At 39.5% G+C, this 26,268-nt stretch overlaps 1 protein-coding gene across 5 annotated transcripts in view; it reads right to left on the bottom strand.

Moving 5' to 3' along the window:
• The window catches only part of PRKN (parkin RBR E3 ubiquitin protein ligase), a 1,397,785-nt gene that overhangs the window by 191,183 nt on the left and 1,180,334 nt on the right, over positions 1–26,268 (bottom strand). For all 5 annotated transcript variants that reach the window (XM_073022292.1, XM_073022290.1, XM_073022291.1 and 2 more), the window contains one exon: positions 13,188–13,337. In XM_073022292.1, the coding sequence (XP_072878393.1) occupies positions 13,188–13,337 (150 nt within the window). The remainder of the gene's footprint in view (positions 1–13,187; positions 13,338–26,268) is intronic.

Raw genomic sequence — 26,268 nt, 5'->3', positions numbered from 1 at the left:
GTGGAGCATCCCAGCTCCAGACATAATTTTATGAGAGAGAGAAATAAACTCCCATCCACTTACGTCACTGCAGTCCTAGGAATTGGCCACATGCCATGGAACTAGTGTCAGAATAATATAATGGAGGCTACTACAATCCATTTAGCCAGAGAGGAACAAAAAGATTTTTTTAAATTGCTGATTACCATTACAGTGGACACAAAAATATTATGGAATATAATAATCTGGAGGTGATTTTGTTTGCTACTAAAAAGCTCCGATCAAATAATTCTTTTTTTTTTTTTTTCCCAATATCTGCTCAAAGTCCTTAGTAAATGAATTCCTTTGGTCGTTATTAAGAGAAATAAATGCCTGTGTGCCCATTAAGAGATTTTGATTGGAGAAACAGAAAGCTCCAATTTAACTGGCTTAAATGGAAAGGAAATGTATCATATCCCATTACAGGCAGTCCAACAATGGAGTGGCTTCAGAGCTGACGCACTCAGTAGTGCAATGAGCCCTAGAAGGGCCTGGATCTTCTCAAACCTGATCACTAGTAAGGGTCACAGGATTAGCAAGACTGGTTTAGACTACTCAGAACTCACTACTGACCTGGAAAATGAGGTCATTTCCCAAAGCGGTGCACATTTGAAAAAAAGAAAAAAAAAATAGGTTCTGTTAGCAAGAGAAAGGGGGAGATTGACGTCAGGAGGGAAACTGACATTTTAGTCTACAGTCTGTCTGTTGTGCACACACAGATTCTAACTATGACCTGATAGAAACTTGCCCCTGCTGGCTGACAGCCAGGTGCTGGGGGTCACGCTCTATCAGCAAGCAGTTCTGTTTGTACAGGGAAGGTAAATAGTCTATAGAGTTGGTTTCATGCTGGCTATTTTATTCACATTCCGAGGTAGCTTGTGTCCCTGAAGATTTCTGATTTTACATCAATGATGTTTAACGTGATGCTCAGAATATTAAAAGCATACCCAGTAACTGTTTTATCCAAATCGTGTTTACAATGGAAGTTTTGTGCTTTTCTGAGTTCTTGCAAAAACAATCTGTGGTTTCTTTAGACCAAGAAGCTAAAAATAGACACAGTGACATAGTCTCCAAACAGCAATTTTGAGATGGAAAATCTCTGTTACATTAACAAGGTGAAGCAGTTCCCATCCATCCCATTACAGGAAGTTCTGGGTCAATAGATTTAGTCTAACAAAGATCTTATCTCTTTAATCCTATCTCTCTACTTCAACTTTTCTTATTGATTAAGCAGCTTCTGAACTTTACAGCAATACAATACTGCTTATACAAAGCCCAGCCATGTCATCACATAAAAGAGTTTTTGAGAAATCTACTTTGATTTAGATTTCTTTCTTTCCAGATAGCAGCTATCTTCTGAATACATAGCTTTTCTATGTACTTCCTATTTACATGTAAACCCATTTAAATGAATGGTCTAAACAAGGTTGATTAATCACTGGGAAATTTCTCTTTTAGCACACATCCATTCCAAGCTCTACATTCTTTAAAACTCCAGCAAATAAAATTCCATCTTATTTCTGATGCAAATGACTAACTTACAAGTTCACTGGATTATTTCTTCTATTTCCTTCAAATAATCAGGGCATGTCAAAACGCAGGCTTGTACACATAAAGAACAATGCCTCAAATTCTTTTTTTTTTTTTTTTTTTTTTTTTTTTGAGACGGAGTCTCGCTCTGTCGCCCAGGCTGGAGTGCTGTGGCGCAATCTCGGCTCACTGCAAGCTCCGCCTCCCGGGTTCACGCCGTTCTCCTGCCTCAGCCTCCCGAGTAGCTGGGACTGCAGGCACCTGCTGCCACACCCGGCTAATTTTTCATATTAGTAGAGACGGGGTTTCACCATGTTAGCCAGGATGATCTCGATCTCCTGACCTCGTGATCTGCCCGCCTTAGCCTCCCAAAGTGCTGGGATTACACCGCGGCTGGCCTCAAATTCTAAGAAGGACACAATCAAAAGCTTGCATTTGATAATGTGTAAGAATTATTTAGGGATATGTCACATTCTGCAAGTGGACTGGGTTTATCTACATGGGGAGGTGGCCACAGGAAGAGTGAACACAGACTTCCTCCAAATTACAGCCCTGCCAGTTTAGCACTAATACCTTGAGAGAAATTGGGAAAAAAATCACTTGGCATCAAATTCCCAGACTGTCCCTTAACTCTGGTCAATAACCAACATGGCTTTGTGAAGAAAAATGTGATGTGTGTCAGGAACAATATATTATCTATCTGAAAGAGAGTAACAGGCGACTTTGATTAGAGAAAGAAACAGGCATTCTTGGCCTTCCACTACAGAAAGGAGGAAGAAAATTGCTTTTTGGAAGTGCAGCAATAGGCCCGCTTGACAAATTACCTCCTAGAGTGCAACAGTGAGGCTTATCTCCTTCTGACTGGGCTCCTTCTCACTTGTACACTTCTTCTGATCCTGGTTCAAGAATGGGCAAACAGACAGGCAAGGGTTATACATTGGACCTGGGCCTTACCCATGGCCTTGTAGTTACTTGATGTTTTTCTTCTCCTTGGAAAATATTCTAAAATAAATTGGACTTTAAGAAATCTCCTTAGTCTCCATCCACAACATCAACTTTTTAACGGACAGTGGGGACAAAGGCCTGTATGGTAGGCTTGGATAGTTCTGCCAGGTGTACCTCCTAAGGACCTCCAAATCTTAGGGGAGGTGGGACTGAAGGTCAAGCCAGGCCAGATCAGATTTGCCCAGGGCACACTTCAAGTTTCCACCTCTTGGTGCAAAAGAGGCAAAAGTGAGTCTTTGAGGACCTCAACTGGTAGAACCCTGGGGCCCACTGAGATGCCAAGTGGAGAAGGAGGAAAATTGGCTGCATTTCTTGGAATCTTAGGAAATGTGATTTCTACATCTGTTGCAGTCCCTTGGAAACCAGTGCCCATGGGACTGGTTGGTCTTTACCCAAGAAAAGCCCTATTCCCTCCCAGGAGCTTGTAGAGACAGCTGATTGAATAATTGATCAACTTAGCCTTTCCCAGTGGAATGTTGGACAAGCGAGAGAAATGCCTGGCACTCTAGTCCTGAGCGCTCATTCTGTGTGGGCTCCCTTGAACTCTGCCTAAACGTCATGAACAACAGGAATAACAGCAGTTGCTTAGCGCTGGCCTTGGTGTTCCTGTTTCGTGTGAAGAGTGAGGGTGTGCTGCTTCTTCATCATGCCATGGGGCTAACATGGGATGTTCTGGGCATATGCTAGACAATCTCTGCCCTGACCCTCAAGGGGCACTAGCTGAACAAATGCCCTGTAGGAAGACTATTGCTAGAATACAGAGATGTGCAAAGTAGCAACGGGACATGTTTTCCTATAAGGTAAGAACTATTTAGACATTTTGTATAATTTAATGAAAACATCACTGATTTGCCTTGGCTGCTCAATACATTTGGTGACATGTTTCAGAGACCCTATTTTGCGAAGGTAAATTAAATTCCCCAGTGGACTTCATTCTCATTAAAAAATGACATTCAGCTACATGGGTGTGACAGGAGAGTTGCTCCTGACACATTCCAGGTTTAAGAGTGGCCAGCCGGACCACCACCTGCATGCCTGGCTCTTTCTGGAACAGCAGCGAGGCTCCATGGAGTTGGTTTCTGTGCCCTCAGTCTCTGCCAGTGAAAAGCGTATTTCCTTCTCCCTAGGCTAACCACAAAGAAACACTATGCCTAAAAAGGTGTAAAATTCTACTAATTTAATTATTGGTCACATTGCTTTTATTTTTAACATGTAACATTACTAAGTTTAATTAAGAAAAAAAAGTAATTCATAAACTCAGTCCCTCATGTTATAAAAAAGTAACTATCAATCTACATGTTCAGAAACCTCAAACATTCTAGAAGGTTATAAACTGAAAAGTAAAAGCTTCCTCCCTCACATCATCACTTCCTCTACCCAAAGGCAGCCACTGTTCCTGGGGTGTCTTTGCTTCTTTCAGAAAATATCTTACACACTCATGCACATGGATCCCCTTTTCATGCTGTCTTTACTTCATTCTGTGTATTAAAAGTGGTTCCGTATCAGGACACGGATTGACCTCACTCTTCATAACAGAGTATTGTATTCCGCTGTATAATTATGTCAAGAACATACTTAGCTGCTGTAATACTATGGAAAAGTTGATGGTTTCCATACTTTTATCTAATACAAAATAGTGCTGGAAAGGGGAAGATCACCATTCAGAATGCTGGGGTTTAGAGAGATGCAAGCTGCCCCCAGGTCTGCCCCAGCTGAGCTGGACCCAAGCACTACCTCCTTAGGATTGTTCTCGCTGTTTTCAGAAGCATTTCTTCACACATGGAAAACAAAAACACAATCTACATGTCATTTTTTTTGGTTATTATCATAATGCCCCATGCAGTTAACATTCTATGAGATTGATACATGGTGACACTTGCCCTATGAAAATATCTTATTTATCATTTATTGTTATATAAGTTATTCTCATGTTCATTTAATAGGGATCCTTGGAAGGAGAGTTACTAAGCACACATGATCACAAAATTTCATCCCATCTTCTCTAATTGATCTTAAACCCATAAAAATATATATCAATGGCAGTGTTAGAAAGAAAAAGATTTTACTGTAAAAATATATCGTAGTCTCAAAAATACATTTGAGCCAAATATACTATATAATTTAAAAAGTCATGCTTTCATTAGTTCTCTACAAAAAAGAACTATTGTGGGCCTAATGGCTCTGATTTTTCGGTATCACCTGCTCATTGTGACTAGCAGTATGCAACTCAGCGCTATGCATTAAAAAAATAAAGCAAGCCATCTGAATCCCAAGTAGCTTCATAAAACACCTGTCTTACAAAATGTACCACACAAAAGGTAGTTCTTGCTCTATAGAGTTGAGGAAATGCTGAGTGTGCTTTTCTGCTTGTTCAAGCAATACGTGTTTGCATACTGAAAGCTTTAAGTCCTGTAGGAAAGAAATTGGTTGAATCTGGCTTACCTAGTGCCTCCAACTATTGGATTGCAGATCTCTGCTCCATCTCTCTGTACCCCAACTCCTGCCATGGTTCTGGCAACATCTGTTGGAACCTGGATTGCATGACCCCTACTCTGGAAAATGCTGCTTCATATTTTTATAGTCAAGAAATTGCTGTATTTTGGTAAAGTTTTTTTTTTCCCCCTCAACTATAGCTGAATAGCTCAAAGTGCTTGTGTTGAAAACACAGGAAACCTTGAGTTTGCAAATGGTACTCCTTGGACAGATGTCCCAGTCTTTTCCCAGACTGGAATTGTCCAATAGAACTTTCTGCAGGGATGAAAATGGGCTATATCTGCACCCTTCAATACAGTAGCCACCTGCCATGTATGGCCACTGAGCACTTGGAATGTGGTTACTGTCACTGAGGAACTGACTTTTTAATTATGCTTACTTTTAAATAGCCATGTGTGGCTAAAGGCTGCCATGTTAGACACACAGCCCTATACAGAGGTCAGAGCATGACCAAAACAAATGCACACAAACAATGCAGTCTTCACAAGAAGCCTGTTTTAAGGACTGTTCTGAGCTCTCTGCAGCTTGTAAAGCTAAAGAATTGTTCTCCAATCAATCTGTCATAAAACTGATTTTCTAACACATTATTCAAAAAGATGGATCTTATGATTTTGAAAGAGTATAATTATTGGCCAGGTGCGGTGGCTCACACCTGTAATCCCAGCCCTTTGGGAGGCTGAGGTGAGTAGATTGCCTGAGGTCAGGAGTTCAAGATCAGCCTGACTAACATGGTGAAACTCCATCTTTACTAAAAATACAAAAATTAGCCGGGCGTAGTGGCAGGTGCCTGTAATCCCAGCTACTCAGGAGGCTGAGGCAGGAGAATCGCTTGAACCTGGGAGGCGGAAGTGGCAGTGAGCCGAGATCATGCTACTGTATTCCAGCCTGGGTGACAGAGCGAGACTCCGTCTCAAAAAGAAAAAAAAAAAAAGAGTATAATTATTTCATATTTACTTTTATTTCAACAAAAACTGGTTAAAGACAGTGAGAATGGCTAGTGGTCTGTGTTGGGTTAAAAAAAAATACACTTTTCTATATGCAGCTGAGCCTTGAACAACATGCGTTAGAATGTAAGTCCACTTATATGTTGATTTTCTTCTGCCTCAGTCACCTCTGTAACAGCAAGACCAACCCCTCCTCTTCCTCCTCAGCCTACTCAACATGAAGACGATGAGGGTGAAGACCTTTATGATGATCTACTTCCATTTAATAAATAGAAAATACATTTTCTCTTCCTTATGATTTTCTTAATAATGTTTTCTTTTTTTAAATTATTATTATTATTATTTTTTATTATTATACTTTAAGTTCTAGGGTACATGTGCATAACGTGCAGGTTTTGTTACATATGTATACTTCTGCCAGGTTGGCGTGCTGCACCCATCAACTTGTCAGCACCCATCAACTCGTCATTTACATCAGGTATAACTCCCAATGCAATCCCTCCCCCCTCCCCCTCCCATGATAGGCCCCAGTGTGGACTCGGGAAGGAAAATAATGTTTTCTTTTCCCTAGCTTACTTTCATAAGAATATAGTTATAATACATGTGACATACAAATTCCTGCTCATTAGCCATTTATATTATTGATAAGGCTTCCCGTCAACAGTGGCCAGTTGTAGTTGAGTTTAAGCTATCTGCTGACTTTTGGTTGCAGGAGGGGTTGGCACCCCTCAACTCCCAGTTGCTCATCAAAGATCAACTGTACCTCAAAATCACAGAACACTTTCTAGGAATGTCTGCCAACTGATAGATGCTTTCCAGAGGAATGGTATGCAGAACTTGTTTGTACATTTGTGAACAGTTTCTCTAACTAAAATAAATACTCTCCGAAGCTTTCTATCTTTGCACTTCAAGCTGTCTCACAGGCAGAAAGTCTAGCGAGACTTATTTCCAATCTGCAAATGAGCTGATCTTAGAGTTTAAATTAGATTTTTGGACATATGTCAAATAAACATGGAATGCATATTTTTTGACATTTCATAACATCAACTTTCTTTTTAAAAATGCTCTTTGATGAAGAACATCTTGTATATCAAAACCTAAAGTACCAACAAGATTTGATTCCACTCTCTACGTGTTGGAGTGTCCAGGCGGTTGAGGCAAACTTGCATGGGGACAGCTGGAGTGAAGACTCATGAACCCACAGTTAGTCATCCTGAGAAACACCTGTTCTTTCTGGTGTCTCCCTGAAAACATCATGATGTAAACCACATACATTTGGAGACTAGTCTTAAAAAATCTCAATTTGGTTTAAAAAATACCTAAGCATAGTTTAAATTACATATTTTTACAAAAATAAATTAAAATTGGCTTAAAGAATAAGAAAAGTAACCATTTTCTTTTTTCCTTTTATTATTAAATATTGATCATCTACATGTTTTCTCTTTCCAAGCTCCACCTATTGAAAAGACAGCTTGATATCTATTTGTTAATTTGGAGTTTAAACTCAATAATTACTTAAATCTTTGAGTAAAAGGGTAGGTATCATCATAGTTAATCTTCATCGACTCCTTTCCTATGTAAAGGCTGAAAATGAGGTTCAGACTCTCATTTCACTAAAACCTCCAACAATATTTTAACGCTGTTGTTATAAGTGGTTCGAAATAACAATTTTAACCAAAAACATATATACATTTCTTTGCACGAAGTAGGCCATATCCTATACTTGCACAGGCCTAGAACCATATTTGCGGGAGGCTTTACAACTTCATTTTTATAATTTTTGAAACTCTTTTTAAGAAAATCAATGCAAGAAAGTGAACATGGTTAAGAGGATTTGGAAAGGACCCACGCAAGCGAGGAGCCCAAGGTGAAGGCCTCGTTAGTTCCCTGATAAATCTGCCTCTGAACAACACAGCACGGTGTTTGTTTAAGCAGAGAGCGACTGTTAGAGGCCTTAAGAAATTCATCGCATTTCCTTAACTTATGGTCACTAATAAGATTTTTGAAATTCTATTTTCATTTAAATGTGTATTTTTCTGCAGTTGCTAAATTTTGTTTCTGGATTTCTAATTAAAAACAGAAAACTCCTCATCCAACTTCAAGCATTATTTTAATAAATTATCTCCCAGACATATAATACTCTGAGACAACACCAAATAAGATAAAGATGGTTTATTTATAGATAACTCGGAAGGTCTGATTGCCATAGCTTTCTGCATTCCCAGGTCAGTGAGCATAATGTATTCCATATTTTGTTGCTGTTTTCCAGTAGTAAACACGTCAACATTTTGCATTAGAGTCATAAAAGTTTGTGAGATAGTTCTGATGACTAGCAATAAGGCCAGAAAAAAAGAATAATGCATAATGTGAATTCTTCAGGAAATCAATTAATTTTTTTATAAGCAGTAGTAAAAGTAGGATCTAGGGTTAGTAGAGTGAGGCTAGACTAGTATTTGATACCAAAATACATTCTCTGTTGCATTCTATCTACGTAAAAATATTCTGTGCTGAGTCAAAACCGAAATCTCAGTGCTCCCAAGAGTAACACATTTTACATATCAGAATGTACTCTTTACTTGGCCTTGTATGTAGCCTTTGATAGAGCACATCAATTCTGTAAATTCTGCAGTACTTTCAGGTTTCTAATGGACTTTTTGTGGATCCCTGAACATAGTGTTATTTTGGTTTTCTGAATTATATACTATGTGTGCTATCAAAACATTGTATATTGTATAAGTATATAAAGGTGCTTAAATATTTTTCAAAGAGGTCTTTGTTGGGGCAAGGTAAGCAGTTTTAACACTGGGATAAATGATGATTAATACTGGAAAATAAAAGTAATAGTTTATTAATACTATTCCTAGATTATTAAGATTCATGCAACCATTTATTCTATTCATTCATTCATTCATACATTCGATGAATGTTAAACACCAAATACATGACTTACCAAGAAGAATGAAAAGGCTTAGGACAGGAATATAAAGACAGGAAACCAGTGTAACACTGCAGCTTGAATCCTGGGAGGTGGTACTTTCAAATAATTCTTTATACTGGTAATAAATTTGCTGGATCTATCCCACATTTATCAGGCCTTTCCTAGGTGGACTGACATCATCATTTAAATGGAAATCCCTGTCTTCATTTATTAGTTAAGGTACATTGCTCCTGAGGGAACAGATAAGCCTGTGACACAGTGGAGCAAAGTGTCTGGAATCTGATTTTCCAATGGACATTCCCATATGTGTGAACAAAAGACTCATAAATACTAACGATAGCACCTATTTTACAGAAGCTCAACTAAAGACACAGAAGTCTTCAGATGGAAAGGATATACAATAGAAACCACAGCTGTGTGGAAGACTACCCAGGCACATGGTGGTGGGTGAAATGACTACAAGATTAGAATCCTCTGGAGCCTAGGGCTCAACACATGGGTGTCTAGCTCCAAAAAATGTTAAATCCCACAAATGGCAGAGAATTTGGGTTTCAACTTTTTTACACACGGTTTTTTTTTTCTTTTTTTTGTTAACAGCAAACATTTCTTGAATACCCACATAGTAAGAGTTGTACTTTTTCTATCTTGATAGTTGAAGGAAAAACATTAAGCACGGGTGAATTCACAGGCATCTCACAATAAATCTGTGAACCACACCGAGAATCACTGGAGTTAATGATGTCTAGGGCTTTTTGCACATCTAGAACTCTATAATTCTTCTACAGCGTTGCTACCAATGACTTTTCCTTGAAAGATGTATTGAATGAGACACTCACTTCTCCCCGAGGCAGCTTATTTTGTTCTTCGTTGTCCATACTGTTAGAGCAAAGAGTAAAAGGAGATTCATCTTCTAACTTTTATGTATTGGGCCATGTTCTACTTCTGAAATGACATAATCTAACCACAATTTCTTCCAGACAATGGCTTTCCATTATGCTCCTTAAACCCAGAAAAGATGGGCAGCTTACAAAGATGTACAAACCACAGCAAAACAACATGCATCAGGAAAAGGGGAAGAGAAAGAAGGAAACAAGTAAAGCCAGGAAACCAGTTTCCAAATCCATGGTGTTTATGACCTCTCTATATGCTATCCAGAGCCCACAGATGTAGCTTTAGATTTTCTAGCAGTCAACTTTCAGAGGCAAACCTTGTCAGTTGGTTTAACATCCTTAAAGGCAACTTTCCTCAGGACAAGCATAAGTGTGCTTGGTACTCAGATCAGACTTGAATAGTCACCATGGTTCCCTGTGGAAAAGTCTGTTGGGATGTCCTGAACCACAGGCATCACATTTCCTGTGTAACGATCACACTATAAACAAATGGCATCATGGCAAAGTAGTATTTAGGAAAAGCAATTATTTGAAGGCTAAAAATAGTAAGGTCTAGGTGCCCAATTTCCTGCTGTAGATCTGGCTACATCCTTGATTCTAGACTATTTGGAAGAGTATATCCAATGAATGCCACATAAGCAATCTTCCTTGAATGTTGCATCTTTTGGATGAGCTTTGGATAAATATTCATTAAGCTTTTGATTAAATATTAAATAAATCTGCACTTACTCTATGCCAGGAACTATTCTATGTATTTCACACTTATTATCTCATTTAGTATTCACAATAGTCTTATACAGAGTTGCTCATATATATCCTATTTTAGAGATAAGGAAACTGAGAAAGATGAAGACCACTAGTAGTTTGTGAAGCCAGGGTTTGAACTTCACAAATTCAATGCAATCTCCTTTTTTAATCACTGTGGAATTCCTTTAGCATTCAAGTTAGGTGAATATCCTTCAGTGAAAGTTTGGGATTTGAAGACAAAGGGCAATGATGAGGTCAATTTATCTCTGCTGAGAAGCCAAAGCAATGGGAATGGACATAAGCTTGCGAAAGAGTATGGAGACTGGGGCAAAAAGGGAGGGAGGGAAAGGAAGGCATACAGTTCAGTGCATCCTTAGAAAATCACTTCTCTGTTCTTTATTCAGCTTCTTCAAATTGCAAACTGTGGTGGTTTAAAATACGTCCATAAATTCTTTGACCCTCTTTAAGATGGAGCCCAACTCCCTTCCCTAAGTGAGAGTAACAGGTGCAGCTTTGGGGATTTGGTTCTACAAGGCACTGTGGTTTCCTCTTCCTGTTCTCTCTTTTGGACTGCTTGCTCCAGGGGAAGCCAGCTGCCATCACGGGGACAAACAGCCTAAGACAAGGGCCACGTGGTAAGGAACGGTGACCTTCTGACAACAGCTGGTGAGGAACTGAGGACTTTTTTTGCCAACAGTCATGTGCATGAGCCACCTTGGAAGTGGATCTTCCAGCCCCAGTTAAGCCTCTAGATAACTGCAACCCAGCTAAACAGCAAACTCAGGAGGAACCCTGAGCCAGAACTACCCAGTGAAGCCACTCACGGGTGATTCCCAACCCTCAGAACCTCTGTGAGATGATATATTTCTATTATGTTAAATTGTTAGAATTTGGAGTTGCTATGCAGTCATAGATAACTGAAACACAATCCAGCAAACACACCTCCAAAACCAACACATCAAAACAAATTAAAATAAAGTAAGAATACATTACCTAAAATTTCCAAAGGACAAAGAAACCTTGAGAACATAGCTATCCTCCTTTAAGTCAAGTTTGCCTGCAAACTCCTTTAATCCAAAGATATTACAGCATTTTGATTCACTTCTAAAATAATTTGCCATGATTTGGAGCTTATATATGTATGTTATTTACTTACAATTTACTTGTATAAAAAAGGGAACATAAAGATATTCAAGATTTCGCATTACATAAACCCTTCAACATTCTTAAAGCAAGGTCAACAACCAAATGCAAAAGATGGGCCAGTGGAATTCTCTACCTCCTAAGGAAAGTTAAAATCTTAAAATCCAGCTTTAGAGGATGGAACCACAGTAGGCAATTAGCAGGCAGAAGCACACAATTTAGCCAGCAGTTAAAAACAATTCGTTAAAAGCTCATTTTAAAAGATAACATTTGCTAGCATTCTGACCCCAGAGGTTGGCAACCTGCTGAGGCCACACACAATCAGTGCAGATAATTCAGCACATGATGATGACTACAGCTGGAGAGTGTGTCCTGATTTCCATCATCTCCAGGGAGAGTAAATATCACTTGAGTTTTCATTCGAATGCAATCACGATTATGAATCCAGAGGTATTTCTTTCCACTTAGGCACCATGGCATCTCATTATTTTTCAACTTCCACTTCCTCTACTCCATTGTTCAACCCAGGGTTTTGTGAGCCCCACTGCATGACATACAGGAAGCTTTACTAAGGGGAATGAATGCTAATTTATTTCTAGATGACTTACAGCGCTCAGCCCCAAATCAGGCCTGGCAAATATACCTCTGCTATCTGTGCTCCTTCTTGCACAAAACTCCTCATGAAGTTGCAATTTTAAAAGAAACGTTTCCCATCAAAATTCAATAGACTTTTATATGCACATACACTTTCTTACTTTTCTAGGCTGCATGAAATTTAATATCAGGATTATTATCCATTTGTCATTTTAACCTATAATTTAGTAAGCCTTTTTGTGTTTGAGTTATGCTTCTTTCCCCCTTGAGCCATCAGCCTGCAGCCATAGATTCATTCGAAAAGGCGGCCAGGTCACATGGTTTGACCTCTTAGAACAAACATTTTTCACGTTTCTTATTCTGCTTCCATAAGAGACACCATTAGTTTTGTTCATCTCTATTTAAAACGATTTTTATGACACAATAACATTTCAAGTTTTCCACATTAACCTTCATTTTATTTCTTGAAAACACTTAGGCAAACAATGTCAGTAAGACGTCACTGATGGAGAATTCTTTCTCCTTCACTCCTGTCTACTTAAAGGCAACTCTGAAGAAAGAATACATTTTTGCTCTGGATCAGTTGAGTGCTGGGAGAAAAGTTTAAAAGTCTGGCCTAAGTGGTTCACAGCATCTTAAAGCAAATACTTCCATAAGCAACCAAAGCAGAAAATCTTAATACAACTCTTTTCCCCAAAATACATACATACATTTTCCAATCTGGAGTCCTATAAAGGAATTTAAAATCTATTTTCTTATACATAAGTTCAAAGATGTCTGAGTCCAAAGGGAAAATGAGAATAAAATAAAAATATAATCCCAGCCCATGCGCAAAAGCAAACAAGGACAGGAACACACCGCCCCAGGGGTGCGGACAGTACTCACCCCACAGCCCAGGCCGTTGCCCCCTTCGCAGGTGACTTTCCTCTGGTCAGGCTCCGGCAGCAGCCCTGCTCCACAGCCAGGGCGGGGGCATAACACGCCCCCCATCTGCAGGACACACTCCTCTGCACCATACTGCTGGTATCGGTTGTACTGTGAAACCCAAAAAGCAGAGTGAGCTTTCAAACTGACTGTTTATTTCAGCCAAAAGGGTAGGAGCTGACAGTGTATGGGATTTCTTGCTTAACCAGTTTCAGTAAAATAATGCGTGTGTGTGTGTGTGTGTGTGTGTGTGTGTGTGTCGGGGGTGGGAGAGGGCCAGGGGGTTGATAGAGGAGGACAAATATGGTTCAATGTAGAAAAAGTCTATCAAACTCAACTGGCAAGACATATAAGTGAATTTAGTCTTTGCTTTTTTTGTCTTCAGAAAATAGATATCCCAAAGCTTTGTATGTTATAAGATTGCTTCTACCAACATATATTTCAACAATCTTATTTCATATACATTTGGAGGAACATACTTAAGTATTAAATGATGAACACTTATAATACATCACTATCAATCTTATAAAGCAAGATATTTTCATGCCTGTATTTGAAATTCAACAAGGTTGTATAATTATTTTGAAAATTAGCCCCGCATTCCACCTCATAATTGTTGGCAGCCCACACAATATCAATGAGCTAGAAGAAGACTGATGTTAAAGAATCACATTTTCCCTTTATCATTACTCTTATTCTTAAAGCATGATTTCCTGTGTCCCTGACATCATTTCTTTCTGTTACTGTTTTGCTCAGTTTCCTTTAATGCTTTCTTCAGCCTGCAAATAAATTCCAAACCCCATCAGACCATTTTCAAGGTGTTCTTTGTGGCAGCCCTACATTTTTGATCTGTCTGTAATATAAACTCAGATCAAGTCAAGTAGGTTTGCTCAATTATTAATCAAATAATGCAACATTTATTGAGAGCCTACCACATTCCAGGCTCTACCGAGGTGCTGGGGATACAGCAGTGAATGAACAGACTTCTCCACCTTCATCCACAGCACTGTAACAGTCAATACCGAGAGGTCAGAATGTCTACTGTTTCCAATGGTGCTAAGTGAGGAAGAGAAGAATCAACAGGGAAGAAGAAGATTCCAAAGAAAGTAGAGATCTCAATCTTAAAGAGGTGACTAGAGAGTGCCTTACAAAGCAGGTGCCTTTAAGCAAATGTCTGAAGATTAGAAATGCAAGTCACATGGATCCCTGGGGGAATAAGCATTCTGGACAAGCAGATAACACTGTAAGGGAGCAGAGGCCCAGTGTGCTGATGTGGTTGGCTGTTCAGGGTACAGCGAGGTGGGCAGTGGGGTGGAGGCAGAGTGAACAACGAGGGAAAAAACAGAAGGTGAAGTTGGAGAGTTCGGGAGGATCTAGAATGTGTAGTTCCCTGACAGCTGCTTTCAGAACCCTGGCTGTTATTCTGGAAGATACCAGAACCACTGCAGAAGTCTGAGCTGAGGTATGACATAATTTGACTGGTATTTTAAAGACATCCACCTGGCTGCTATGTTCAGAATGCCCTCTGGAGGGCCAGGGTGTAGGCAGGAACCAGAGAAGCCCGCAGGAGCTTATGTCAACATCTATGCAAGAGATGGCACTGACTTGACCCAGGAAGGTAGTGCTGGAGGTAGGATCAGTGTTTGAATTCTGGGTATAAATTAAAGGGAGAAATTGCAGAATATCTAGTCAGGATGGATGCATGGTGTGAGAGAAAAAGAGGAGTCAAATATGAGTGTAGTGTATTTCCCTGTTTCCTGAGAAGACAGGAGGCAGGTGGGGGGTGGGGACAACTGTGGAAGAAGAAAGGGGTATGTGTGTGCGTGTGTGTATGTGTGTGTGTGTGTGTGTGTATGCATGTGTGTGGGTGTGTGTAGGGAGTTGAGGCATGAAATCATTATTTCTATTGTGCTCATGTTCAGTTTGATAAGCTATTACACAGCAATGTCAAAATTTCCAGTAGCTAATTGAATAAATAAGTGTAGTTTAGGGGAAAGGCATGGGTCCTAAATACAAATTTTGAAGTCATTAGCATGAGTCTCTAATCCGTTTTCTCATTCTTCTGTCCCCAGGAAAGAAGGAAAAAGATGACCTTGCCTCCTTGTAAACATGTGAATGGCATACACATGCAGCACATTTCCTAGAAAAGAGGTCTAAGAGTTTGGATGGCAAACAAACTAGAATCTCTGAATTTATGGGGTAAGGCTCTCTAGACAGCGTCATAAGCTGTGCAATTATCAGAGGATACAATGACGATATTTCATCAAGTAATGAATGATGAGACAGTTTATGTAATTGAGAGATTGCATGTGAGTGATGACTGCATAGATTTCTTAGAGGTTTCACACATAAACCTTGCCTAGAACACAGCCCCAAATGCCAAGGAAGGACCTGAGGAGGCAACCTGAACGTCCCCAGGTCCTGCCTGAGTCTCAGGATTACCTACATCCTTGAAATTATTCATAAAACTCGACACTAGGTTAGATCTATGACACTCTGACCGTGTTATGAGGTTAGATGTGATTATCCAACCTCCGCAGGGAAGGTGAGAAAACACCAGCAAAGGAGACTGAGAAGCAGCAGCCTATGAGGCAGGTTAAAACTGAGGAGGACTCAGGTGTCCCGAAAGCCAAGGGAACATATCTCAAGGAGGCTGCCACGATGAGCTGTGGTTGGAGTTGGGTGTATGGCTGCCATTGCGGTCTTGACAAGAGTCATTTAGTGGACTCATGGAGCCAAAAGCCTTCGGAGTGGAGTCCAGAAAGACTCGGAGGAGAGAAATTCAAAGAAGTGAGAATGGACACTTTTTTAAAGGAGTTTGCCTGAAAAAGGGAGCAGGGATGGGGTGGCCATTGGATAGGACTCTGGGGTTGTGAAGGATTTTTGAAAATGGAGAAATAATGATATGATACTATGCTGAAGGCAGGACTGAGATGAGAAGCACAGATGGACAGTTTAGGCCAGAGAAAGAGCTCTGTCCTTGAGTAGGTTGGAGCGGGGGATCTAAAGGATGTGTGGAGGGTTGGCCTTCAGAGGGGAGGCAGACATCCTTAGGAAAAGGAGGCCTGGCTGAGAGCTTAGGCCTAGGTGCAGACAGGCAGAGGGGGTACTGGGATTTGAGGAAGAAGAAAGGTATGAGTGACGAAGGAAGGGGAGGGTGGAGGAAGTTGGTATCACTGCTGGGCAGCACCCAGGCCCCCCTGAGGTCAGAGATGATGAATTTAAAGGAAAACTCGTGAGCAGAGTCTTCTGTTTCTCTGCACCAACACTGAGCTGCAAAGGCAAAGTAGAAAGAATGCTGGATTTAAGTTTGGTTGGAGTTTTGCCGGAATTGTAAAAGGAAGCAGGACATCTCTCAATCACCTTCCACATACGACTGTGAATGATCTCACAGTGATCCACTAAGCCCCTCTCCCTCAGCTCTATTTGCCTCCCACATATGACTGTGAATGATCTCACAGTGATCCTCCAAGCCCCTCTCCCTCAGCTCTATTCACCTTCCACATACGACTGTGAATGATGTCACAGTGGTCCTCCAAGCCCCTCTCCCTCAGCTCTATTCACCTTCCACATACGACTGTGAATGATGTCACAGTGATCCGCCAAGCCCCTCTCCTTCAGCTCTATTCACGTTCCACATACAACTGTGAATGATGTCATGGTGATCCGTCAAGCCCCTCTCCCTCAGCTCTATTCACCTTCCACATACGACTGTGAATGATGTCACAGTGATCCACTACGCCCCTCTCCCTCAGCTCTATTCGCCTCCCACATATGACTGTGAATGATCTCACAGTGATCCTCCAAGCCCCTCTCCCTCAGCTCTATTCACCTTCCACATATGACTGTGAATGATGTCACGGTGGTCCTCCAAGCCCCTCTCCCTCAGCTCTATTCACCTTCCACATACGACTGTGAATGATATCACAGTGATCCGCCAAGCCCCTCTCCCTCAGCTCTATTCACCTTCCACATGTGACTGTGAATGATCTCAGTTTCCGCCAAGCCCCTCCCTCTCCCTCAGCTCTGCACCATCGAACTGCTCAACCTACTTTTTTGTCTTGACCTGTCCAAATCCTTCCACATTGAAAAACAAACAAACAAACAAACAAACAAACAAAAACCAAACAACCCCACACTTTTAATTGTAAATATCCCATACAATAAGCTTAGTACATTATAAAGTGACCAACTTTTTAAACACTATCCAGACCAAGACACAGAACTTTACCAGGGCCTCCTAAAGCCCTCCGTGTATCTATTCTCATCATAACACCTTCACCCCTTCCTAAAAGACTCTATGGTTTTTGTTTGTCTGTTTTGTTTTCTTTTCTTTTTTTTGAGTTGGAGTCTTGCTCTGTCACCCAGGCTGGAGTGCAGTGGTGCAATCTCGGGTTACTGCAACCTCCGTCTCTTGGGTTCAAGCGATTCTCCTGCCCCAGCCTCCAGATAGCTGGGACTACAGGCACCCGACACCACACCTGGCTATTTTTTGTATTTTTGGTACAGACAGGTTTTCACTATGTTGGCCAGGATGGTCTCAATCTCCTGACCTCGTGATCTGCCGACCTCAGCCTCCCAAAGTTATAATCAACTTTCTTGTTTTTCTTTATCACTCAAGGTTCATTTCTAACACTACTTCTGTCTGTTTTAAAGATGTGTTGTTTAGTCCATCACCCTCCACTGTCTTTTTTCCTTGCAATTTATTTGTTGAAGAAAGCAGGACATGTCAACTATAGAGTTTCCCAGTCTTCATTTTGCTGATTGTATCCAGTGTTGCAGTTTATAATGCACCTTGATAATTTGTTTCCTATAAATTGATAATTGGTCTATAGGCTTCATTTAATTCAGCTTCTTTCCTTCCTTCTTTCCTCTCTGCCTACCCCCTCTCTTTTCCTCCTTTTTTCCTTCCTCCTTCACTCTCTTCCCTTCCTTTTTCCCCCTCCCTCTATCCCTCTGTCCTCCTCTTTCTCCTCTTCCTTCTTCTTTCTCTCTCTCTGTAATATTACTTCATAGATGGTGTTTTGTACTTCTATCAGGAAGATCATAATATCTTTCTCTCTTTTCAAAATGTTGAGCAGTCATTAACATTCAGTAACTAGATTAATTTATTGGGATTGAAAAATGATATTTTAATTCAAACATTCCTTCATTTATTAGTTAGAATACTTCTACTTTTGGTTACCCGGTGATATTGTTTGAACAGGAAAGGCAAGCTGAAATATTTGATTCTTCTTTTTCAACGAACATTTATAAACTCATAAACTTACACATATTATGTGTTAACTGTGTTTTAATCTAATGCAGTGATTTTTTTTCTTGAAGCACAACTATCTCATCCCTGGCCAATGGTAATCCTATCAAGTTGACTTTCCATAACATGAACCTGACACCACTTAATACCTTCTTCACTATCTGCTATGGAAAATTACTCAGGTTCATCTTATACATTTCCTGCCCCAGACCAGGAATTGCCAGGTTTTAAAAGAAGCACTGCTTCTTAAAAATTTCAAGACCATAAACTGGGTGCTAGGCATGTTCAGTGGTCCTAAGTTAGTCATTATTTCTAAGTCCTCTCAGTTCTTACTTTGAAGGAGAGGTATCTTAGAACTACAAGGTTTTTTTTTTTTTTTTTTTTTAATTTATTTATTATTATTAAACTTCAAGTTGTAGGGTACATGTGCACAACGTGCAGGTTTGCTACATATGTATACTTGTGCCATGTTGGTGTGCTGCACCCATCAACTCGTCATTTACATCAGGTATAACTCCCAATGCAATCCCTCCCCCCTCCCCCCTCCCCCCTCCCCATGATAGGCCCCGGTGTGTGATGTTCCCCTTCCCGAGTCCAAGTGATCTCATTGTTCAGTTCCCACCTACGAGTGAGAACATGCGGTGTTTGGTTTTCTGTTCTTGTGATAGTTTGCTAAGAATGATGGTTTCCAGCTGCATCCATGTCCCTACAAAGGACACAAACTCATCCTTTTTTATGGCTGCATAGTATTCCATGGTGTATATGTGCCACATTTTCTTAATCCAATCTGTCACTGATGGACATTTGGGTTGATTCCAAGTCTTTGCTATTGTGAATAGTGCTGCAATAAACATACGTGTGCATGTGTCCTTATAGCAGCATAATTTATAATCCTTTGGGTATATACCCAGTAATGGGATGGCTGGGTCATATGGTACATCTAGTTCTAGATCCTTGAGGAATCGCCATACTGTTTTCCATAATGGTTGAACTAGTTTACAATCCCACCAACAGTGTAAAAGTGTTCCTATTTCTCCACATCCTCTCCAGCACCTGTTGTTTCCTGACTTTTGAATGATCGCCATTCTAACTGGTGTGAGATGGTATCTCATTGTGGTTTTGATTTGCATTTCTCTGATGGCCAGTGATGATGAGCATTTTTTCATGTGTCTGTTGGCTGTATGAATGTCTTCTTTTGAGAAATGTCTGTTCATATCCTTTGCCCACTTTTGGATGGGGTTGTTTGTTTTTTTCTTGTAAATTTGTTTGAGTTCTTTGTAGGTTCTGGATATTAGCCCTTTGTCAGATGAGTAGATTGCAAAAATTTTCTCCCATTCTGTAGGTTGCCTGCTCACTCTGATGGTAGTTTCTTTTGCTGTGCAGAAGCTCTTTAGTTTGATGAGATCCCATTTGTCAATTTTGGCTTTTGCTGCCGTTGCTTTTGGTGTTTTAGACATGAAGTCTTTGCCCATGCCTATGTCCTGAATGGTACTACCTAGGTTTTCCTCTAGGATTTTTATGGTATTAGGTCTAACATTTAAGTCTCTAATCCATCTTGAATTAATTTTCGTATAAGGAGTAAGGAAAGGATCCAGTTTCAGCTTTCTACTTATGGCTAGCCAGTTTTCCCAGCACCATTTATTAAATAGGGAATCCTTTCCCCATTTCTTGTTTCTCTCAGGTTTGTCAAAGATCAGATGGCTGTAGATGTGTGGTATTATTTCTGAGGACTCTGTTCTGTTCCATTGGTCTATATCTCTGTTTTGGTACCAGTACCATGCTGTTTTGGTTACTGTAGCCTTGTAGTATAGTTTGAAGTCAGGTAGCGTGATGCCTCCAGCTTTGTTCTTTTGACTTAGGATTGTCTTGGAGATGTGGGCTCTTTTTTGGTTCCATATGAACTTTAAAGCAGTTTTTTCCAATTCTGTGAAGAAAGTCATTGGTAGCTTGATGGGGATGGCATTGAATCTATAAATTACCTTGGGCAGTATGGCCATTTTCACGATATTGATTCTTCCTATCCATGAGCATGGTATGTTCTTCCATTTGTTTGTGTCCTCTTTGATTTCACTGAGCAGTGGTTTGTAAGAACTACAAGGTTTTTACTTAACATTTTCTATTTTACATCTGTTTCTCCCTTTCTTCCACACTGGTTCTCAAGAACACAGAAGATGACATAATTACAATATTCCATAATTGTTCATTTGCTTTTTCTCACATTACACAATTTCAGAATAACAAAACCATCACTGTGCCCACGATTTCTAAAAACTTCAAATATGTTTTCATATGCTCTACTCATTCTCCCACAAAATTTTTAAAATAATTGTAATGTATCTACACTGCTAACATATGTGGCCATTTCAAACTATGCTCTCTTTCTCTTAGCCTTCATGTTGTCTTACTTCTACACACACACACACACACACGCAGGCACAACCATCAGTCCTTATGTTGATAGTTGATGTTTCCCCAGTAATTTTGATTGCTTGAATCTTGTTCTCTAGTAAATTCCTCAGGAAGAGTTCCTGGGAGATATATTCACTGAATTCTTCCATAGTAACAGTTTATTTAGGGCTTTTATTCTTGATAATGAGTGTGGCTGAATAAAAAATCTTTATATTACACATAGAAGGAATATATGGAATTACAGTTTCTTACATTGTACATATAAGGAATATACAATCCCGATACATTATACATACAGCGATTGTTTATATGTATATGTGTATATATTTTCTTGTATATATATTTCTCCCTTGAGTATCTGAAATCTCTTACTTCATGTTCTTCTGGCACAAAATATTATGGATAAGCCTGAAAACACTGTTTTTTTTTCCCCCCCTTTGTAAATTAATTGCCCTCTTTCGCCTAGATGCCCAAGGAATTTTTTTCATTTCTTTAGAATCCAGGAATTTTATTAGAATATATCTTGGTGCTGGTCATTTTTGCATCAATTTTCACAAGCATACTGTGTCAGGAAAGTTGTACTGAGTTTAGTTTTTAGTATTCACTTTGTTCTGTTGCTTTGATGTGTTTCTTATGTCATTCCTAGTATACATATATTGGATCTTCTTTACCTTACTTCTAATTCTAACAGCTTATCTCAAATCCCTTTTTAATTTTCTTATTTGTGTTTTTTAGAATTTTCTTCATTTTTCATTTTCTATTTCTTTTAAGACAATATCTATTATATGTATTTATGTAATTTCCTAATAACTTGGTTCACCTTGAAAAGGTTATTTTGGCTTTCCTCTGATTTGGGGCATTCTTCCACTGTTCATAAGGATGCTATTTTGTTCTTCATTCACTGCATCATTTTAATAACCTTGTATGGGACTGAACCTTGCTTCTTTTCTGTTAGAGTTTTACCTTGTTCCTCTGCTGTTGCTCAGTTTTACGTGAAATTAGTTCTCCTGCAATTTTACAAAGAGGTAGAATTCAGAAAAGCTGTGGATTTTTCTCTTCTGGTGTTTTGGGCAGTGTTCAAAAATATGGGGGCTTCCTTTCTGCAATCTTACAACTCTGTTATCCCATTTTTAACTAGACTTTCTCTTTCCTTTTTTTCTTTTCTATTCTGAGCAAATTTCTCCTCAGTGTGGGGCTTTGTCCTGAGAGGGGCCTTTGGCGGGGTAAATCTGGTGACTGCATGAGACCTAAAGTGCTCCAAGCCCTTTAAACCCTTATTACAGACTTTTGCACTCATTCCTCTATCCTTTTGTGCATCCACATGCCCTGAATTTGGCATAGTATCTTGTCAATAGTTTGTAGACAGTAAATAATTATAAATTAATAAAATCTAACTCCATTTAGTGACAATTAATTACAGAATTCTAATAAGATAATCAATAGCAATGGAAATTAATAACAGTAACTCAAGATTATGTTACATACATAATTATTTTAAATAAGTTGCTCTTAAGTAATTGACCATTTTCTCATTTGACAACAAATCACCTAGTCTATTTAATTTAGTTAGGTAATTTTATTACTATGACAATAGCTTTTACCTAGGAAGAAGTTAATCTATGGAGAAAGTCCAATAACAATTTAGAAATTCTTGTTGACTACATTCATAGTGGTCTCAAATGTTGATGGAATTTTAAAAATTATGTCCCCCTTTCCATTCATTAGCTAGGGAATTTATTAAAAATTATTGTATTTATTCTGTTTATGATAAACTCAAGAGCATTTGAGCATATAATTCCTTTTTCAAAGGAAGACAAATATTTTAACATATGCGCCTGGGAATTTCTGTTGATTGAAAAGTACACAAAATACCTGAAATATGCCTACTGAAAGTATTATTTTTCAAAATTAACATTGTGACATTTATAAGAAAACACTGACCTAGAAAAAAGAATGTGCTAGTATTTGTAGAAAGCTTAATATACTAAGGAAATAATTTAGTCATGTAATTATATATCATTAGCTAAGATCCTTACTTAGTTACCTTCAAGATACAATCCACAGTTTCCATAGATCCTTTTAACCATTTACTGGGACGAGGTTGAAAGTACATTAATGGAGAGTTGTGACAAACTAGCACTAAGTAATACAGAATACTGTACCTCAGTATAAAATATGTGTGATAATGGTAAAGGAACTAATAAATCTACCCCAAGTGGTGGACTGTTCCCTTGATATTCTTGTATTAGTTCCAAGGGCTTTTTAACTTATCAATACAGAATTGCATTTTATAAACAGCCTAACTTGGAGGAATGTGATTAATTTATAATGTGAACTGGGTTTATATAGAGTCCACTCTCAACTGAGCTCAAAAGTGGAAATTATCTAAAAAATCACTCAAGCATGTTTTGTCTATGGAATGCCCAGTGAGCATCTGTGTGTGTGTAAATACGCTAATATTTACATGTCAAACTATATTGACAGTTTTAACTTATTATTAAAAATAGTTTGCAAAATTCTAGATATGCTTTCATAAAGTGAATAATCCACAGATGACTAAAATAATTTTGAATTGATTGTACAATATTTGTGAAAATATTTGAAAATAAATGTAAATATTCACAAAGACTACTACTCTGAACCCAAGGAAAACAATACATGTTTTTCTCCTGTATTTTATCAGATTATAGCAAAAAAATACATTTCATTAGTATGTGTTCTGTAGGTAGAATCTTGACTCACTGCTATACTTTCTATTTTATTTCTTTGGGGAGGAAAGTATTCAGTCTTTAGGTGTATGCTCACGGATTCTCTTAAGAACAAAAACTATTTATTTGAAAGCATAAAATTCATAGAAGTTTCAATAAACTCATGTTTTAAGAATTTCAATCATGGGTCATGGGAGAGTATAATGAAATAGATATTGTATTTTGTTGGTCTGCAGGCAGTTAGGAGACTTGCATTTGGGTAGAAAAGTGTTCTATAATGAAGGAATGGTTGCAAGTTCAAGCCCCAGAAGGGCCAGTGAACGTCCCCTTTCTTGCTGACTGTTGGCTGCATGTTAAGTACATTAAAGGCACATGGGTGGTCACCTGAGAAGTGTGGCTATGGGGGATCCAAGCGTAAACATCCACCACTGAAACACCATCCAAAAGGCCTCTCCTCTGTAGGAGGGGACAGGCTGCTTCACTAGGATGCTTAATTTGCATGCTTTCATAGGAAAAGAAAAAAAGAAAATCTAATTTTGAAATCTGCAAGAAATGTGAAGTACTGGGATCCTAGGTAAAACTCAAGCCTGAGAGAAATGGCAAATGTTCTGTCGAAATGAGTCAATGCTTGCCAGCCATCTGGGAGCTGTGTGGCCCGCTTTGAGGTCCTCCAAGCTAAGGAGGTTGATTTTGTGCTGTCATGGTGTTTCCCAGAGTATCCTTTTGGGGGCACTCAGGTACAGCTCTTGGGTCTCCTTTGCTTCCCCACACCCCTCCATAAATTCTAGCTTTTGTTACATCTCAGCCAAAAGCACTTCCGGGACTCCCGCCACGGGCTTTTCCCTCAATCCCTCCTAGAGCAGAGGGGTCCTGATCAGGCTTCTGTTCACTGAGCTACTGATGTGTACCAAACCACAGCACCGACACTTTGCTGCTCCGTAAATTCTCTGTCCATTCTGTGAAGTGATGGATGTGGCCCTGGACGCCACAAAGAAGTGCCATCTTTTGCTGACATCCACACAGGTAGAAAACCCACAGTGCTGCATTAGAACTAAGGCTGAAACTTTCAAGACTACGCTTTCCACAATACCCAGCTGCCTCTGTCTCTTATTCCCTTTTACTAAAAAAAAATTCAGTCAGGCGCAGTGACTCATGCCTGTAATCCCAGCATTTTGGGAGGCTGAGGTGGGAGGATTGTTTGAGACCAGGAGTTTGAGGCCAGCCTAGGCAACATAGCAAGATCCTATTTCTACAAAAAATTAAAAAAAAAAAAATTACCTGGGCATGGTGTCATGTACCTGTAGTCCCAGCTACTCAGGAGGCTGAGGCGAGAGAATCATTTGCACCCAGAATTTCAAGGCTTCATGAGCTGTGATCACACCACTGCACTCTAGCTTGGACTAACAGAGAGAGAATTGCTCAAGAAAAATAAAATAAAATTCAGTTAACTATTCCTCTGTCATCTTTTAGAAACTAATGAAAAATAGTTTCCTCTTTGGATGAAAAAAACTATAATAACATCATAGAGGAACATCAGCTTATGATTTAGCCATTTCTTCTTGCTATGCGGACAACGTCCTGTTTTCTATATGCATTAGAAATTTTTTTCAAAAAAGAAGCACTCCTTAGATTGTCAGTAATCTTCATCTTCCTTTTTTTTTTTTTTCGTTTGCAGGTAATTAGTTTGAGAGCATCTGTGACAGTCTAAGTGGTGGCCCCCATGGCACTGCTGTTTTTCTTCTCTATTCTGTTGCTAATAATGTTTTCTTCATCCCTGGACACCTGTCAGCTACTGATGAAGTGAACTGGCTCAAGAAAGGGCTGGACCTTGTTAATTGCATAGAAAAAACTATCAAGATGGCTGAAATCGAATGCAAAGAGGCAACATTAAACAAGATCTAAAAAAAATTAAAAAAAAAACAATAAACAAACAAACAAACAAAAAAAAAAACAAGCAACAGACCATATCTGGAAGTACAAGTTATGATTTTTTTTCAGGTATTTCAGGTAATCCAATGCCAAAAAGCATCTCATCTTCTAGTGGTTGTGGAATCTTCTAGAAAAGAGATCTAAACCAACTGGCTTCGTTGTCCCCTCTCCATGTGTGACACGGAGCAGCACCCACTGGAAGGGAAGGACTACAAAGGCTGTTTTCCTCACAAGAGTTCCTACAGTTGATGTGACTTCAGAGACTCCTGTAGACTATGGAAACAGGGTGGCAAAGCGCCCTGTCCTGATGGAGTCCACTGCAGAAAGCAGGGTTGTCTGTGGCTGTAAATTATTTCACTCTTTGCTCTTGTCCCAGAGAAACAGCTTTAGGTAGCACCTAAATCTGCAAACCCAAGAGCCTTGTCCCTCGGATAAAGAGCTTTGCCTCTCTCTTCCTTGAAAGGAACTGGGGCACAAGTCACTGCCACCATCCTCCTTCCTGGCTCCCTGGGTTTTTTCTTTCCCTGAATTCAGTATTTTCCCCTCTCTTCCTTCTGCTCATCCTCTGGAAGCTCTTTGTCCAGTCCTGAAGCAACTGCGATGGTTTCTAGGTGATTCTGAGGGAAGGGTGACATGTCATTTGTCTGGAAGTTTTGTGTAAGGCTACGGGTGGGGCAGTGAAATGGGTTAGCTCCACTGAGCATTTAATGACCCAATTAGAACTTGGATGACCCAAAATATT

Source organism: Chlorocebus sabaeus, chromosome 13 (assembly GCF_047675955.1).
Source record: "Chlorocebus sabaeus isolate Y175 chromosome 13, mChlSab1.0.hap1, whole genome shotgun sequence".
In the NCBI taxonomy this organism is placed as follows: Eukaryota; Metazoa; Chordata; class Mammalia; order Primates; family Cercopithecidae; genus Chlorocebus; species Chlorocebus sabaeus.
Note: the sequence above shows the minus strand (reverse complement) of the source record. Positions and strands in the feature narration are given on the sequence as shown.